The sequence below is a fragment of the Vipera berus genome (genome assembly GCF_964194415.1).
Source record: "Vipera berus genome assembly, chromosome: W".
NCBI lineage: Eukaryota > Metazoa > Chordata > Lepidosauria > Squamata > Viperidae > Vipera > Vipera berus.
In genome coordinates, this window is record NC_138210.1 from 76,309,152 (window position 1) to 76,325,241 (window position 16,090).

Consider the following 16,090-nt stretch of genomic DNA (forward strand, 5'->3'; position numbering starts at 1 on the left):
TCCCCGCAGGCCGAGCTCTGCGGGCCCCGCCGCGGCGGGCTGGACGACGAGGACCTGCCCGGCCTGGCCGCCACCGTGCGGGCGCTGCTGGCCGCCCACCGGAGCAGCGGGCCGGTCTAGGGCGGGGGCGGGGCGGGGGGGAGCAGCCGGGCGCGGGGCACGCCGGGAACTGTGGTCCGCGCCAGGCGGGAGCGAAGAGCGGCGGCCTTCCGGCGCAGTGACGTCACCCGGGGCGCCGCGAGGTGGGCGGGGCCGAAGGCGGCGGCGAAGATGGCGGACCTGCTGGGCTCGATCCTGAGCTCCATGGAGCCGCCGCCCCGGCTGGACGACCGCGAGGCCCGGCGCGCCAAAGGTGGGCGGGGTGGGGAGGGGGCGGCGGGGGGGCTCCCTGGAGGGAGGGGGCGAAGGGCCGGGGCGCCCCCCCCGCGCTGACCCCCCCCTCCCCTGCCCTCCTCTCCCCGCAGAGCAGAGCGCGCGGCTGCGGACGCTGCAGGAGCAGGAGAAGCGCCAGAAGACCGCCTTCCGCAAGAGGGTCCGTCTGCCCGGGGGGGGCTGGGGAGGGGGCGCCTGGGGAGGGGGCCCGCGGGGGTGACGGCGCTTCTCTCTCTCTCTCCTCTCCCCCAGATGGAGCGGGAGGTCTCGGCCTTCCTGCAGGAGAGCTCCGAGCCCCGCCGCCGCTTCCGCCCCATGAGCAAGATCGAGCGCAGCATCCTGTGAGTGGGGGGCGGGGGGCGGGCGAGGGGGGGCCTTCCCGACGGGCGGCCCGGCTGACCCCCGGGGGCTCTGCGCAGGCACGACGTGGCGGAGGTGGCCGGGCTGGCGTCCTTCTCCTTCGGCGACGACGACGACTCGCGCTACGTGATGCTCTTCAAGAAGGCAAGGGACCCCCCCGCCCCTCCCCTTACCCCCCCCCCCGCAGCCCCCGCCCCACCTGACCGGCCTCTCTCTCCCCCCCACCCCCCCAGGAGTTCTCGCCCTGCGATGAGGAGCTGGAGGCCTACCGCCGCGGGGAGGACTGGGACCCCCGGCAGGCCGAGGAGCGGCGCCGGGCCAAGGTGCGCGGGGGGGGGGCGGGGCTGCCTCCTCCTTAAGGGGAGGGGTCCCGGGGGTCCCGGCCGGCGTCTGAAGGGGCGGCTGCTCTCCCCCCCCCATCGCTCCCCAGGAAGCGGCGCAGCGGCGGGCGGAGGAGGAGGCGCTGCGCGGGCCAGCCGAAGCGACCCCCCCGAGTGACTACAAGGACAAGTACAGCCAGCTGGTCGGCTGGGTGGCCGTCAAGGACGCCGCCCAGGTCATGGAGGCCAACAAGTCCTACGGCTGTGGTGAGCGCGGGCGGGGGTCGGGAAGGGGGCGGGGGGGGTCCGGAGGCTGAGCCCCTCTGGAAGGCCGCCTCCTCCCACGCTTTTCCTTCCCCCCCCCCCCGCAGTGCCGGTGGCCAACAAGCGGGACACGCGCTCCATCGAGGAGGCCATGAACGAGATCCGGGCCAAGAAGCGGCTGCGCCAGAGTGAGGAGGAGGCCAAGAGCTCCTAGGGGGGGGCCGGCCGCCCCCTCCGGCCGGCTTGTGGGGCGGCCCCCGTTGGGGAGGGGATCCGTTGGGGACGGGTGGGACTCTTCCTCCTCCTTCCTCTCCCTCCCTCCCCCCTCAAGTACAGAAGTTCTACTTAGAATTGCTTTTTAATGTGGTAAAAAGGCATTTTAAAGGCTGTTAGCCAAGTGAGGAAAGTTTTCAACAGGTGTACCGGGGTGTGTGTGTTTGTGTGAATACGCATCTTTCCCCCCCCCAGTTGTCTTTTTCTGCTGATTAAGCTCACTTTTCCGGCGTGGCATGTCGCTTTTGAGCCACAGAAGGAGTCCCCATCTGGCTTAGTTGTGGGGCTGCAGCCCCCGCAGCTCTGCCACCCAAACTCTCCACTTCCACCTCACCTGCATTGCCTCCTGTCCCTGGAAGACCTGAGCTGAGCTTCCTTCTTCCATGGCTTAGTGTTACCATCAGCTCTTCCCCCTCCCCCTTCCCAGTTGGCCAAGCACCCCGTTGTTGGGTGTTCACAGCTCAGCTGCAGGTTGGTAGGAAAGCAGAGGGCGCTTGGCTTCCTTTGGAGCAGGGCAGGCCTCGTTCCTTGCTGCTCTGTAAATAATTCCCTCCCCCCCCACCCCCATCCCTTTGTTTTGGGAGCTGAGCGATGGAGGGTGGCCCAGAAGCCTGGTTGTAACATCTGGAGGGGTGTTGTGCACACGTCCCATTAAACTCTTCCTGTCAGTGCTGCGCTCTGCTTGCCTCCAATTCTGTGGGACGGAGGGATGAGATTTTGTACTTTTCATTTGCACAGGTAAGAAAAACTGGCTCGAAACGAGTGGATAGCCCAGCCCCTTCAAATTAGGCAGTGGGTGCTGTGCAGCATGGGGTGGGGCCGAGCCCCGTGTGCTTCCTGGGCAGGAGCTGGGCTGTAGGTCTGACTCAGCTGCCCTCCTGTCTGCTGGCAGTGGGGATTCCGAATGTGGGGCCCTTAGGCAGGTCTGAGAGGCATGCCAGGAAAGCGGGCACAGCGGGCGGGGGGAGAGCCTGGTCAGCTTTTCTCAAGAACGACACACACGGGCAAAGTAATTGGCACAGCAGCCTTTCTATTCAGCCCCCCAGGGTGGAGTTGGGGCGATTCCACAGATCTTCTAGAGGTGGTAAGAGACAGAGATGAGGCCTCGGAGGCCCCCCACTGGAGTTGAGATCCGTTTTGGCAGGCAGGCGGGAGGTTTTCGCGCTCTGGAGCTCTCACTTGGCCAGAGGGTGCCGGAATTTGCGTCCAGCGAACTGCGCTTTGTCACCCAGCTCTTCCTCAATCCTGTGGAAAGGCAGAGAGGCCGCTGGTCATTAGCAGCAGACACACACGCACACACACGCACACACACACACACACACACACACACACACACACAAAGAGGATAGGTTGGCATTGGGTGGGGAATCTGCTCCTCACCTCATCAGCTGGTTGTATTTGGCCAGGCGCTCCGAGCGGCAGGGGGCTCCGGTTTTGATCTATAAAGGGAGGGATCGCTTTAGGAGGAGGCTGAGTCCCCCAGGGGGGCGCTGGAAGGTGAGGGCAGAGGGGCGGCTGGTCTCTCACCTGTCCAGTGCAGAGCCCCACCACCAGGTCAGCGATGAAGGTGTCCTCGGTCTCTCCAGAGCGGTGGCTGACCATGACCCCCCAGCCGTTGCTCTGGGCCAGCTTGCAGCTGGAAGCCAAGAGAAGGAAGCACTTAAAGCAGGCAAGGGCCCCCTGGGAGAGGACCCCCCCCATCCCACTTGCCCAGGGGACTGAGCCTTCAGCTTGTCTCCCCTCGCTCCCCACCCACCCACCACACCAGCAAGCAACTCACGCCTGGATGGACTCGGTGACGGAGCCGATCTGGTTGACCTTGAGGAGGAGGCAGTTGCAGGCCTTCTGCTCCACCGCCTGCTGGATCCGCTTGGGGTTGGTCACCGTCAGGTCGTCCCCCACAATCTGGATCTGCACCTGAGTCAGGAACCTCTTCCAGGTCTCCCAGTCGTCCTGGTCAAAGGGGTCCTCGATGGAGACCACTGCAACGAGGAGTCCCAAGCGTGTCGGGGAGTCGCACCCCAACGCGTTGACAGGCCGAGCGCCCCAAACAGCCCCCTACTCACCCGGGTAGTTCTTGATGAAGCTCTGGTAAAGCTCCCCCAGCTTCTCCCCGGAGATGTAGCGGTTGGGGTCGTCGGGAGACTTGAAGTCCAGGTCGTATTTGCCTTTGCGGAAGAACTCGGAGGCGGCCACGTCCATCCCAATGACTATCTTGTCCGGGTAGCCCGCCTTCTCGATGGCGCTCTTGAGCAGCTCCAGGGCTGCAGGGGGCAGGGGAAGCCGCTGGCTCAGCAAAACAAGCCCCTCCTACTATGAGAAAATCGGGGGCTCTGGATCGGAGGACCCCCCCCAGCCTGTTTGTGCAACTCGGGCCAGTGGGCGCCGGCTGCCGCCTTTCGTCCGATGGCTGGATTCCGAGAGGAGGCTGAGTCTGGGGCCCTGCCGGGTGCTCCCGGAGCCCGGCTGCTTCCTTGCAGACGTTTCTTTACCCGAACTAGCTAAGGTATCGATGCCCTGACGGTGTTCCCTAGTGCGTTAATGAAGCGTCTGTGAGAGGAGCTCAGAGGGGCTCCAGGTCCCCCCACAAGCCCCCTCTTCTAAGAGGCAAAAGGTCAGTTGGGTTTTGAAACAGGAGGGTTAGGCCCACGTTTCCACGTGGCGAAAGGAATGAGTACAAAGGGGAACGATTTGCATGTGAGGAAAAAACAAGGCAAGAAGAGCAGCAGCAGTTCTGGATTGCCTTTTGGGGAGGGGGGGCAGATGGGCAGGAAGAAACCCAAGGAAGGGGGCGAGTGGGTCACTGCCAGCGAGAAATGGACAAGGCGTGCCACGTGCTCCTGGTCGTTTTACAGTAGCGTCAGTAAATCCGTGAGGGATTGTTGTGTGCCGCTGATATTAAAGATGTGTCGTCTCATGATGTGATTGTATCTGCTTTTGTATGTAGGTGCTGTGTTGTTGGTTGAGAATGGGTCGGATTGTTGTGTGTTTGTGAACAAAAGCAATAATTACTCTGCGGAAGAGAAGGCTCCCACCTTGTTTGTTAAGTAGAAGCTAAGTCTGAGAAAGTCCAGTGAGGCGGAAAAGCAAGCCCAGTGCCCTGCAAAAGGGGCTTCTTAGGGAGGGAGCGGAGAGGACAGCAATTCCGCTGGAGGAATGTGGCCTGCATCCAGGAGAGAAACTCTTTGAAGGGATTTGATCGCTGGAAAGCGTGCAGATTGAATGGCAGAGGGTGTGTGAACAGGCCAGGAGGAAAGGGGAGAACGAGCAGGTCCTGGTTAGAGGGTGCCAAGCCCACAGAATGCGCGGGGGGGGGGAGAGTTCTGGAGGACCAATGGAAGGTATGAAGCAAGCGCAGAGCAGCATGGAGAGCAACAGGGATCTCTGCGTGCGTGTGTGCCCTTTGCGTCCCTTGGGTGGCTCATTTGCTTGTGCTTTGCCTAAGGTCGCTTCCCCCAAAGCAAAGGGCGTAACAGGAACGAGACCAATTGCTGTGTTGAATATCTGGGGGAGACAAACCCAAGGCAGAGCTGGTCAATTTCTCCAGCCCCCGGGGTTGAGTTTCAAGGGCTGCAGCTGAACAGAAAGTTGATCGGGGCATAAAGGCTTTGAACATTGTTCAGCTTCCCAGGACCGGATTAGTTGCACCCGAGGCGCCAAGAAGTTGCTCATGGCATCCCGAGGAGCAGGGGTGCCCCAGAGTCCCAGGGATAACAAACCTCCAAGATGCAGGGCAGGGGGGGCTCTGGGCATTGGCCAGCTGGTCCAGCATAGGAGAGGGGGGAGGGGTTTCCAAGGAGCAGGGGTTTTTTTGCCAAGGGCAAATGGGGCAGGCGTGGTGACCTTCCTTAATTCCTTGCGACTGACCTCCTTGCTAGAAGGCGGAGATGCTGCTGGCACAGTCTGTCTTAGTTTGAGCAAAGTTCGACAAAGTATCCCTGGACGTTTTGCTCAGCAAGATAAAGAAGGGCTGACGGAATTGAGGGCAGACGGAGCTGGTCTATTCAAGACGGTTTGTGTGTGTGGGGGGTGTCCCTCATTCTGCAGATGATCATGACGGTGATTCCACGATGGGAGAGGTTTAATCCCCTTCAGGATGTGCCCACCGGAGGCTGTCAGGGATGCTTTCAGCTGAATCCCTGCTGACACAGTGGGGTGGGCTTCATGACCTCTGGGAACCCTCCCAGCTCTAGGATTCTGTCACCCTAATTGAAACCCAGGGGGAAAAAATGGACTTCCTCTTTCTCCACCTACTTTGCTCCAGCAAAGGCTTTCCTAATTTTGATTGTTTAAATCGGCTGTGCAACCTTAAGGCCTGTGGACTTCAACTCCCAGAATTCCCCAGCTGGGAGTTGAAGTCCACAGGTCTTAAAGTTGCACACCCCTGGTTTACATTAGACTTTTTTCTAATGGAATGTGGCTTATTTTTAGAAATTTAACTTTTTTGTAATGTTACAAAACATGAATTGTTTTTAGGGATCTTGTTTTATGGGTGAAATCTTTTCTATGTGCCCCCTGGGTGAAAGGGCAGGAGAAAGGCAGGGGAATGCCCCCCTTGATCCTCTCTTGGACATTTCTCCCCCACCCAGCTTGCAGGCCTGCCTCGCCAAGGCTCCAGTTACAGCCCACAGGTAATTCCGCTCTGGCACGCAAAGGCCAAGGGGTGGGGGTGTGTGAAACAATCCTTGGGGATGGAGGTGACAGCAGCGTCCAGCTGACAGCAGCCTGTCCTGTGGGGGGAGCGCCTGTCTCCACATAAACCCCCCCCCCGCAAGCCCCCTCACCTTCATTGTTCTCCAGGATGTTGGGGGCGAAGCCGCCTTCATCCCCCACGTTGGTGGCGTCCTTCCCGTACTTGTTCTTGATCACAGCTTTCAGATTGTGGTAGACCTCGGCCCCGACCCGCATGGCCTCCTTGAAGGTGCTGGCCCCCACCGGCAGGATCATGAACTCCTGCATGGCCAGCTTGTTCCCGGCGTGGGAGCCCCCGTTGATCACGTTGAAAGCCTGGCCGGGGGGGGGGGGAGGAAGCAGGTGCTGACCCCTCGGTCTACCCACGGAAGATCCCCTGTGAAGCCTTCCCGCCCCCAGAAAGGCCTGGAGAAGCTCAGGCCTTGCAGGAGCCCCATTAGCTGAGGCCGCTGAGCCCCCCTTCCTCCTGGCTGGGCCACTCACCGGCACCGGCAGGATCAGCTCCTTGTTCCCAGCAAGGTCTGCGATGTGGCGGTAGAGGGGGACCCCTTTTTCAGCCGCCCCAGCCTTGCAGACGGCAAGGGAAACCCCCAGGATGGCATTGGCCCCAAACTTGGCTGTGAAGGCAAAAGGGTCGCAGGTGAGCCCAGCCCAGCCTCTCGGTGAGGGGGGGCTAAGGGGGGGGCTATGCTTACATTTGTTCTCCGTTCCGTCCAATTCAATCATGAACCGGTCAATCTTTTCCTGCTCAACAACACTAATTTTCTGCCAGGGAAAGAAAAATGGATTATCTTCTGGAAACACCAAATGTGGAGCCACAAAAAAAGATGCTCCCTGTTTTGTCCTTAAAATTTAGCAAAAAGGTCCTTTCGAGGCGACTGGAACCATGCAGCGTCTCTTTCCCCCGCCATCACAAAGAGCCCGTCCGGAATGACGACGGTCATTTCCCCCCCCCCAATCCATAAGGGCAGCTCTGAGGGCGGCACTTCTTTAGAACAGTCGGGGAGCCAAGGCGGAGCGCCTGAGCACGTGAGGCCTTGGAGGGAGGCAGCAGAGTCTGGGGGGGGACACTCCAAGAACCCCCCACCCAGGCAGGGCTGCTGCCCAAGACTGGCATGGTTCCTCCCCCGCCCTCCCAACTCACCTTCTCAATCAGGGCGGGGGCGATTGTCTTGTTGATGTGCTCCACGGCCTTCAACACTCCTGGGGGACAAGCAACCAGCATTAAGGTGGGGGTCAGCGGGAGAGACTGCCCCCCAGGAGCATGCAGGAGGGCCAGGCAAAGGGAAGGATGTCCCACACCAAGCGGAGGGCAAACGCTGTTTCTGCCAGGGAGAACGGGCAGGGGATGCCCACCGAGCGGGCACCAGTCCCCCCCCCATCTTCCTACTGCCTCCCCTGATAAGGCAGCTTCATCCTGTCAAGAGTCGCGGTTCCCTTCTTCCTTCCTCTGCCCCCACCCTGCGTTCGTTCTCCCCCAAGGGTGGGGGCTGCCCAGCCCCGCAGACGCTTTGGAGAGGGGAATCTCGCCCCCTCCCCTTTCCCCCCTTACCTTTGCCCAGGTACCTGGTTTTGTCTCCATCCCGCAGCTCCAGGGCTTCATAGATGCCGGTGGAAGCCCCGCTGGGCACCGCAGCTCGGAAGCGACCTGCCCGGCAGAGACAGGGTCAGCAGGCCCCAGGCCCACCTTTCGCAAGCAGGGGCAGCCACCCGTCCGCCCCGGCCCTTCCGGTTACCTTTGGCCGTGTGCAGGTCCACCTCCACCGTCGGGTTCCCCCGGGAGTCGAGGATTTCACGGGCATGGATCTTCTGGATGGACATCCTGTGGGGCGAGGGAGGGCGTGAGTGCGGGTCCAGCCCCTTCAGCTGCCTGCCCAACCCCCAACCCCGTTTCTGCAGAGCCTGGAGCCGGCTGGGTGGGTGGCCGGTGGGCTGCGGGTGGACGGCACAGCTGCCAGGACTGAAAATAGCCTTTCCTCCTGCCCAGCCAGTGAAACCCCCAGGGGCAGCTGCCGGTCCCCAAGGGCCCCGCTGGAGGGTCTCTGCGGTGGCCCCAAAGGCGGAGGAGGCGGCTCCGGAAAGGCCCCACTGGGGGATGTGGAAGACCTACAGGCTGACCCACACCCTGGAGAGGCCAGAAACGGGGATCCAAGGACGGGGGGGGGGGGCTTTCTCTGGGTGGCTCCCAAATGATGTCCGCACAGCCAGGAATTACGCTCTCCCCCCCCGCTCCCCCTCGAGAACAGAGGTGGGGGCCGGTCCCTGTCCAGCTATTCACCCCCCCGCTGTAGACCCCGCAGGGCTGCCCTCCTCGCCCCCCCCCACCCCCCGCTCTGGGGCTCACTTGCGCGGGATCGGGGCTGGCGGCACCGGAGCTGCTGGCAGTGGCGGCGGTAACCGGGACCGGCCGGCGGCCTTTATGTGCTCCGCCAGGCCCGCCCCCGTGGCCGCGGCTTAGGGACCGTCGGCAAAGGACGGGCGGGCGGCGGCGCCGGCCCTGCGCAGGGCTGCCCTGCTGGGGGTCAGCCGAGGCCCGCGGGGCGTCGGGGGAGGCGGCAGCGCGGCGGAGCCAGCCCCGCTCGGCCCCAGGCGGGCGAGGGCGGCCGCCTCGGCCGGGCCGGTGGGCTCCTCGTAGGGCCAAGGCTGCTCCGGCCCCACCGACCGGTAGTGCAGGCCCCGGGCGCCCGGTCCACGTCCCGCCGCTGCCGTCCGGCCACTTCGCGCCGGTCCCTGGGCGCCCGGCCAGCGTCTTGGCCTAAATTTAGCCCCGCTAAAGGTCGCCGGGTCCCTCCAAGCAGCCGCTGAAAGGACAGGCGGCAACTTGAGGAGCCCGCAGCCGCTCAGCTTTCACCCCGGAATGCCCCCCCCCGCCCCTCCGTGGATGGGGACAGCCGGTAGAGCGAGGGGGGAGCTGCACCGGCCGCACTTCCGCCTGGCTGGGGCTGAGAAGGCAAAGGAAATGGGGGCAGGGGAAAAAACTTGGGGGGTCGGGTAGTTCTGCCCCCATCTTGAAGGGCTTCGCCTTGGATTGACGGTACTGCTGGGGGGCATTTGGGGGGGTCTTCTGGATTGGGGGTGGGCAAATTTGCAATGCTCCGGCCAAGTTGCAGAATTGCAAACTGGGAGTGGATCTCAGGAGTCTGTATTCCTCTTATTGCCCCCCCCAGCATCGCCCTGTTCCTGCTGGCACCTGTTCAGCTTGGTCTTGACCAGAAGGCCAGGGCCCCTTTCATGCCTCCCCCATCAAGTGAGCCCCCCCTTCGTTTTCCCCGGTTGGGATCCATTTTGGGCCTCGGGGCACAGCTCACATCTATGGGGATCTCCCCAGCCCCCCCCCAAAAGAGAGGCTGAAGGGTGCCAAGGCAGAGCAGGACAATTCCATTACGAGAGGCCTTCACTTACGAGCGCAACATCGTTTTGTATGTTACATTTTTTATTTCAGCTTTTTCAAATTACGTTACCTCACACGAATGAACTGTTGAGTCCTTTAAGACTGGACCGCTCTAAAAAACCAGTTAAATAAAATAAAGGTAATTCTTATAACCCTCCCTGGCATCCAGCCGGTTTGGCGAAAGATGACGGAGGGCAATGTTTCCTCACTAGGCAGCGGGTCGCTCCGTGGCACCTGCTCCTGAAATTGGGGGTGATTTTAGTGCTAACTTGGGCTGGGGGGATGGTCAGAGGGAGTCTCCCCCCACCCTTGCCGCTGAAGAAAGCCGCATCGGCTGACCTGGCCAGCTCAACCAGGGCAGCCCCAGTCAGGAGGGCAAGATGGGGCAAGCGACGGTGAGGGGGCCCAGCCCACCCTGTGCCCGACCCCCTCAGGCATTACCCAAAAAGTCTCTGAGCCTCTGACATCTGGCCAAGAACCAGACGGAGATGCTGCCCAGGCCTGGGAGGAGCAAAGTGCCCCGGGGGCCCCGCCCTATCCTTCCCGGCACCGACCGCTAGGGGGCAGCCAGTGCCGCACCAGCAAAGCCCCTTGCCCAGCCATTCGGCTCCTGCCTGGAGCAACGGGGCCTCTGCCCTGGCATCGCCTGCCTGGGTCAACTCCCCCCGTGGGCGCTTCTGGGTTGCAAGCTTTGGGGCGCATCTCATCCCCCCCTTCTGTATGTGGCTATTGAAACTTAGTTTGGTGACCGAGTTCCCCAAGTGCCTAAAATCCGAGGACAGAGAAACGGGGGGGGGGGTTTCCCCCAAAACTGAACATTTAATTGATGCTTCCTGCCTGGCCGGCTGTTTGCGCTCCTTTCTCTCCCTCTTATTTCGTACTGGATTTTTGCTTTTGGCTTCCTTTCTTCAGTTAGAAAGAGCTGCATTAGTTTATTTTGGGCTGCTGGCTGCCGCTGTGCCTCCCGAGCAGGGGCTCCACGTGCTCTTAAGACTCAAGACCCAGGCAGGCAGCCCATGACTCGGTGCCAACACCCACCCACTCCCGCCGGCTCTTCTAAGCAAACCAACCACAGGCACGTCAAAAGTTCCTGCGTGATTCAATCTGCCACTTTCTAGAAGGAGCCGCTTTGGAGGCTGACCTGGCGAATTGTTCCCGTTCTTTGGCCCCCTTCCGAGGCTCCATCCGGTCCCTTGCAACACTCACCTGCTGGGCTTTGTGGTCCTTGGCGGTTCCGCTCTTCTTCCCCTTTTCGGCTGCCCCTCCCAGCAGCCCTCCAGACCTGCACGTGAAGCCTCCCAGGATCAGCTGTGCCCGGATCCTAGCCCCCATTGTGACATCTCAGCCCCCCCCCCCCCGTTGCTAGGACGCCACTGCAGCAGTTGCAGCTGCTCCTCTGGGGTCAGGACTCCCCGTATCCCCCAGTCCACTTCCTGGCCTGCTCAAGTTCTGGGTCCTCTCCTCCCCCCCCCCTTTCCAGCAACGAGGCCAGTCTCCGGCAGCCTCGCCAAACACCAGGATTTGAACCCAGGCAGTCCAGCACCAGCAGGCTGGGGAATGGGGCTGTCAGCCAGCAGTGGGGCCAGCCTGTCAGCCAGAGAGGGGCAGAGTCGGCCTCTTTCCTGCTGCCACCGCCTCAGTGCCCACCGTGCCCTTCTCCAGCTGGCCAAGGCTGTTTAAGGGCAAATGGGCATCAGCAGATTGAAGGGCTGCAGGAAGGGGTGTCTCCACCTTCACCTCCAGTGGGGGGGCTGTTGGGTTTTGACATTTTGAAATGCTGCTCCGAAGCTAAGCAGCTAAACGGAAGTGTGCCTCTGACACACCCACCGAGTGCAGCAACTTGTGGTTTTTATCTAGGAGGCAACATTTTGTGAACGATGCTAGTTCACTTCCAGCAAGACTTGGTGGAAAAGTCCAGAACTGCACCCCAGGAGGGCCCTCAGGGCCCAGAGGCAAACCTGGCCGTTGAAGGTTGCAGACCTCTTGCCTGGATGGGCACAACCGTCTTGTACCCAGAGAACAAACATGCCAGGCTGCAGTCAGGCTTCCCCCTAACCAGGTTTGCTCAGTCACCATTTCTTCATAAAGCCAGGATCACGTCCTGTTCGGACACCTTGTAATGTTAAGACTGCCGATAAAGGGGAATGTATGTAGCTTAGGGTTGAACCAAGGGCTCCTTGCTGCTCTTTGAGCTGCGTCCCCCTCCCCCAGCAGACCTTTTATGACCCAGCTGGGTAACATAATCAGTGATAGAAAATGTCAATGCTAGTTCTGAGGATGTTACCTAGTTTGGGTCATCAAACATCTGCAAGACGACAACCAGCTCAGGGCGCACAAGGACGCCAGACTTAGGACTGCCCAGGCCGCTGGCAGGGGTGATGGCCCACTGTGGTTTCCTCAGGTAGGTAGGCAGTCGAGGGGGGCAAGGGGGGCGCTGGCCTCGACATCTCTGATAATGAAGTGGGCCGCCTGGTTCACGGGAAGGCCTAACCCGGGGATTCTGGTGCTGCAGAAACTTCACCCAGATTAGCAGAGGGGGACCAGAGGGGCTGCAGGCAATCTCTGACATGCCACCCAGGCGAGCTCAGGGCTCCATGAAGCCTCCAGGCTGGCAACAAAGTGCCCCCCGAATTGCGTGGGGAGGACGTTCGCCAGCCAGCCGGGACCAGCCCAGCAGTGGCAGACAAAGCAGCTGCCTCTCGCGGTTCCTTCTGCCCCGGCTGAGGGTCTGAGCAGCCTTCTCCAACTGGTGCCCTCCACTCAAAGGCTGGGGAGGGGGTTCCCCTGGCAGGAGGTGGAAACCCCCCCCCAACCAAGCCGTTTCTCAGATTCCCGAAAAGAAGCTGAAAGGGTCAGCCGCAAGTGGGGCTGACCCAGAGGAAGTGGGTGGGGGTCACACCGGCCAGAGCACCTTCCTGGCCAGGGACCTCCATAAAGGATGCTCCTTGCAGCCTCCCAGGCGCTCCCCTTATACGCCCCCCCCGGCGGGAAGCTCTGGCGGTGCCCGCCCGTCCCCCACGACAGAGAAGGTGAAACTTTGCTTGGGCGCCCGCCGCCTTCCCCGCCTTCAGCCTCCGGGCACCTTTCCGCAACGCCGGGCAACCCCCCTCCCGCTTCCGTTCGGGCAACCGGGGTGAGCCAAGATGGGGCGGGCGGGAAAACCAGTTCCGACGTCACCCTGACACGTGCGCGAGGCGAGACACGCGTGGGCTTGCGCGCCCCCCCGCGGCCGCGGGAGAAGCGGACGGCTCGTGCGCCCTCCGCAGGCCCGCGACCGCCCCGGCCCCCTCCCCCTCCCCTTCCGGAGCTGGGGCCAGTCCGCGACGGGGAAGGGGAGCCGGGGGGGGGTCCCCCTTTGTACTCGGAGACGCTGGCGCCCCCTCCCCCTCCCCCTCCCCCCGTTGCCGCGCTCGCCCGCGCCGAGGAGCGCCAGGAATGAAGGGGAGGAGCGCCTGCGCGGCCCCGCCCCCCCCGCTTCCTCCTCCTCCTCCTCCTCCTCGTCCTCCTGGTCGGGCGCTCGCCTCCTCCAGTCCTCGGCGCAGTCCGCTCCCGAGCTGCTCCCCGACGCCTCGCCCGGCGCGCCTGGAAAGCCCCGCGGCGACCCCCGCCGGCCCCGCGCCTCCGCCGCCGCCTCCGCCCGGCCCCGCGCCCGCCCCCGCCGCCTCGCCCCGCTCCTCCGGCGCCCCAGCCGTGTGCGCGTCGCTGCGGCCATGAGCGGCTGGAGCTGCTACATCGACAGCCTGATGGCGGACAACACCTGCCAGGACGCGGCCATCGTGGGCTACAAGGACGCGCCCTCCGTCTGGGCCGCCGCCCCGGGCAAGACCTTCGCCGGCATCACGGTGAGCGGCCCGGCGGGCGTCCGCTTCCTCTTCCGCCGCCTCCGCCGGGCCGCCTTTGTGCCCGGCGCCGCCCGCGCCTCCGCCGGGAAGCCTCGGCCCGGCGCCCGGCCCGGCCCGGCGCGGCGGGGGGCGGCGGGGCCTTCGCGCCAGAGGAAGCGACTCGAGCGGGGCGGGGGGCGCGCGGAGGGCGGGAGGCGCCCCCGGAGCGACTTCCCCGCCGCGCCCCTCTCCGCCCCGCCCCCGCGGGCATGTGGCGCCCCTCGCCGCTTCCGCTGCCGCCCGGCGGGCCCGGCGGGCGCTCCCCGGGACGGGGGGATGGGGCGGCGGGGCGAATCGGGCCCTCCCCCCGGTGCCACGTCCCCAGGCCCGCGGCTCGGCCCTCGAGGGGCGCCTGTGCCCGGTCTCCGCGCGACGGGGCGGAGGAGGAGCCGGGGAGCCCCGCGGCCCTCTCCCCCCGGGCGGCGCCAGCCGCGGAAAGGGCGGCCGGGAGGCTCCCCCACCCGGCCTAGCGGAAGGGCGGCCGGGGGGAGGGGAGGCCGGAAGCGCCGCGTTCTCCGCTTCTCGGGCGACTCTGGAGCTATGAGCCGCGGCGGGGAGGGTGCAGCCCGAGTCCGGCCTCGCCACCGGGCGGAGAGGGGCCCGGCGGGGGTCCCGGGCCGGACAGCTGGACGGCCTGGCTCCCCCAGGGCCGCGGGGGGGGGGAGCGGGAAGCGGGCCTCCTCTCCGGGAAGTCCCGCCGTGTGGGGGGGTTCCGCCCCCTCCGCCCTTCTTTGCTCCATCCGGATGGGGCCCTGCAGGCCCGCCGAGCTCCCCCCGACCCAAAGCCGGGCTTGCTCGGGGCGGGAGGGCCGGTTCCGCGCGGGCCTTTGCTTTGCACTTCCGGGCCGCCCTTCCCGGCCCCGCGGCCGCTTGAGGGGAAGCCCGATCGCCGCCCGCCTGCCAGCTGTCCGCCCTCCTCTCCCGGCAGCCCGGAGGGGCGCTTTGTGTCGGGCGCGAGTCTGGGGCAGCGCAAGGCAGGAAGCCGCTGCTTCCGACGGGGGGTCCTGCTTCCGGGTAGAGGGAGGGGGCGCGGGGGGCGGCGATCCGTCTGGGACCGGGTCCGCTGGGGGGACTGCCCCCCCGGGGGAGTTGGGGGGCTTCCGGGCCTTTGGGGCTGTTTCCTGGAGCCCGAAACGTTGCCCGCCCGCCCAGCCTGGGCTGCTTCTGCTTCCCGGCAAGGGGAAGGCCCGGCTGAGGAAGTCGAGCCGCCTTGGGCGGAGGCCAGCCGGGCTGGGGGCTCCGGGGGTCTCCGGTTCCCCTAAGCCCCCCCGGATTGCAGGGAGCCCGGGGGGGGGCGGCAGCCTCGGCGACTGAGCCCCGCCTGGTTCCCTCCTGCAGCCCGCGGAAGTGAGCGTGCTGGTGGGGAAGGACCGCAGCAACCTCTTCGTGAACGGGCTGACGCTGGGCGGGCAGAAGTGCTCCGTCATCCGGGACAGCCTGCACATGGACGGGGAGAGCACCATGGACCTGCGGACAAAGAGCACCGGCGGGGCCCCCACCTACAACATCACCGCGGCCATGACCAACAAGAGTGAGTCACGGAGGGGGAGGGGTGCTCGCAGCTGCCCAACTTTCCCTGCTGGGAGGGGCCGCATTCCTTCCCTGCCCCGGCAGCTGGGAGGGGCTCCTGGGCCACTTGGGGGGGGTCGGGAGCGGACAGCTGTGGCTTCAACTAGCCCCCTCCCCCACCGCAGATAAGGCAGCCTGTCTTCAGGCCCAGAAGGGCCATAAATCTGGCTGAAGACCAGCCCATGGGGGGAAGGTTAGAGGAGCATGGGCCATCCTGACGCAGAATGTTCCCTTCGGGTGGGGGGCATCCCGTCCACTGTAGCCGGCCAGAGCCCCTTGGCCCACCCACCCCTTCAACTGCCCCATTCCAGACCCACAGGTGCCCAACAGCCTGTATCTAGGTCTCTAAATGGAATGACTTTCTAATCTTCCTGTCTGCCCAATTTCTTTAATCCCCCCCATTCCATATTTGGCAGAGGGCTCCCCTTGGGGGGAGGGAAGCTCTTGCCCCCCCCTTGCCTGGCTTTGCCACTGACCACTTTTCTCTCTTCCTCCCCTGCAGCAATCGTGCTCGTCATGGGCAAGGAGGGCGTCCACGGCGGCTGCATCAACAAGAAATGTTACGAGATGGCTAACCACTTGCGGCGGTCGCAGTATTGACCTGCCTTCTGGTCCCATCTGTGGTACTACTGATGGAACGGTGTGAGGATGTCCAAGATGGCAGCGACCGCCCGGGGCGCCCGGCCTGGCCGCTGCGGGACCAACCCCGGCACACGATCGCCGCTTATTCCAACTTTTCCTGCTCACGGCCTCTCCTTCCTCCGCTTCTCCTGTTTTTTTCTAATGTCCCCACTCTGCCCAACCCCCCCTTCTGCCCTCAATTTCTTTTTTGCCATTTTTTTCTACCACAAATCCTTATTGCTGCCAAATTTTCTGGTTGTTACAAGGTGTAGCTTTTTTGATGAAGAAAACTATATTGGAACAAGAAAAAATAAAAATTGAATTCTAACACGGAGTTTCTCTGAAAG

General features: G+C 63.7%; 3 protein-coding genes across 3 annotated transcripts; 2 read left to right on the forward strand and 1 right to left on the reverse strand.

Annotated features, from left to right (window-relative positions):
- Window positions 1-121: 121 nt before the first annotated feature.
- On the forward strand, window positions 122-2,260 carry SPAG7 (sperm associated antigen 7). The gene is made up of 7 exons (XM_081341980.1): window positions 122-352; window positions 465-532; window positions 625-713; window positions 792-876; window positions 966-1,055; window positions 1,163-1,319; window positions 1,424-2,260. The coding sequence occupies exons 1-7, from the start codon at window positions 271-273 to the stop codon at window positions 1,528-1,530; spliced, it is 678 nt and encodes a 225-aa protein (XP_081198106.1). The 5' UTR covers window positions 122-270; the 3' UTR covers window positions 1,531-2,260.
- Window positions 2,261-2,576: 316 nt separating this feature from the next.
- On the reverse strand, window positions 2,577-8,783 carry ENO3 (enolase 3). Its single transcript, XM_081341979.1, has 12 exons — window positions 8,626-8,783; window positions 8,018-8,103; window positions 7,834-7,929; window positions 7,426-7,484; window positions 6,977-7,046; window positions 6,765-6,898; window positions 6,374-6,596; window positions 3,656-3,853; window positions 3,370-3,571; window positions 3,117-3,225; window positions 2,970-3,028; window positions 2,577-2,834 (listed from the first exon to the last, which is right to left on the reverse strand). Exons 2-12 carry the CDS (start codon window positions 8,100-8,102, stop codon window positions 2,765-2,767), a joined length of 1,305 nt encoding a protein of 434 aa, XP_081198105.1. The 5' UTR covers window position 8,103; window positions 8,626-8,783; the 3' UTR covers window positions 2,577-2,764.
- Window positions 8,784-13,213: 4,430 nt separating this feature from the next.
- Window positions 13,214-16,071, forward strand: PFN1 (profilin 1). The gene is made up of 3 exons (XM_081341686.1): window positions 13,214-13,514; window positions 14,892-15,084; window positions 15,625-16,071. Exons 1-3 carry the CDS (start codon window positions 13,383-13,385, stop codon window positions 15,720-15,722), a joined length of 423 nt encoding a protein of 140 aa, XP_081197812.1. The 5' UTR covers window positions 13,214-13,382; the 3' UTR covers window positions 15,723-16,071.
- The last annotated feature ends 19 nt before the right edge of the window (window positions 16,072-16,090 follow it).

Bases quoted from the DNA above. Each gene is read 5' to 3' on its own strand.
- SPAG7 (XM_081341980.1), top strand. From the start codon at position 271: ATGGCGGACCTGCTGGGCTCGATCCTGAGCTCCATGGAGCCGCCGCCC. The intron at 877-965 runs GCAAGGGACCCC...CCACCCCCCCAG, and splicing joins ACGTGATGCTCTTCAAGAAG to GAGTTCTCGCCCTGCGATGA. The intron at 1,056-1,162 runs GTGCGCGGGGGG...ATCGCTCCCCAG, and splicing joins AGGAGCGGCGCCGGGCCAAG to GAAGCGGCGCAGCGGCGGGC.
- ENO3 (XM_081341979.1), bottom strand. From the start codon at position 8,102: ATGTCCATCCAGAAGATCCATGCCCGTGAAATCCTCGACTCCCGGGGG. The intron at 7,930-8,017 runs GTAACCGGAAGG...TCTGCCGGGCAG, and splicing joins GGACCTGCACACGGCCAAAG to GTCGCTTCCGAGCTGCGGTG. The intron at 3,854-6,373 runs GTGAGGGGGCTT...TGCCCCCTGCAG, and splicing joins CATCCTGGAGAACAATGAAG to CCCTGGAGCTGCTCAAGAGC.
- PFN1 (XM_081341686.1), top strand. From the start codon at position 13,383: ATGAGCGGCTGGAGCTGCTACATCGACAGCCTGATGGCGGACAACACC. The intron at 13,515-14,891 runs GTGAGCGGCCCG...TCCCTCCTGCAG, and splicing joins AGACCTTCGCCGGCATCACG to CCCGCGGAAGTGAGCGTGCT. The intron at 15,085-15,624 runs GTGAGTCACGGA...CCTCCCCTGCAG, and splicing joins CGCGGCCATGACCAACAAGA to CAATCGTGCTCGTCATGGGC.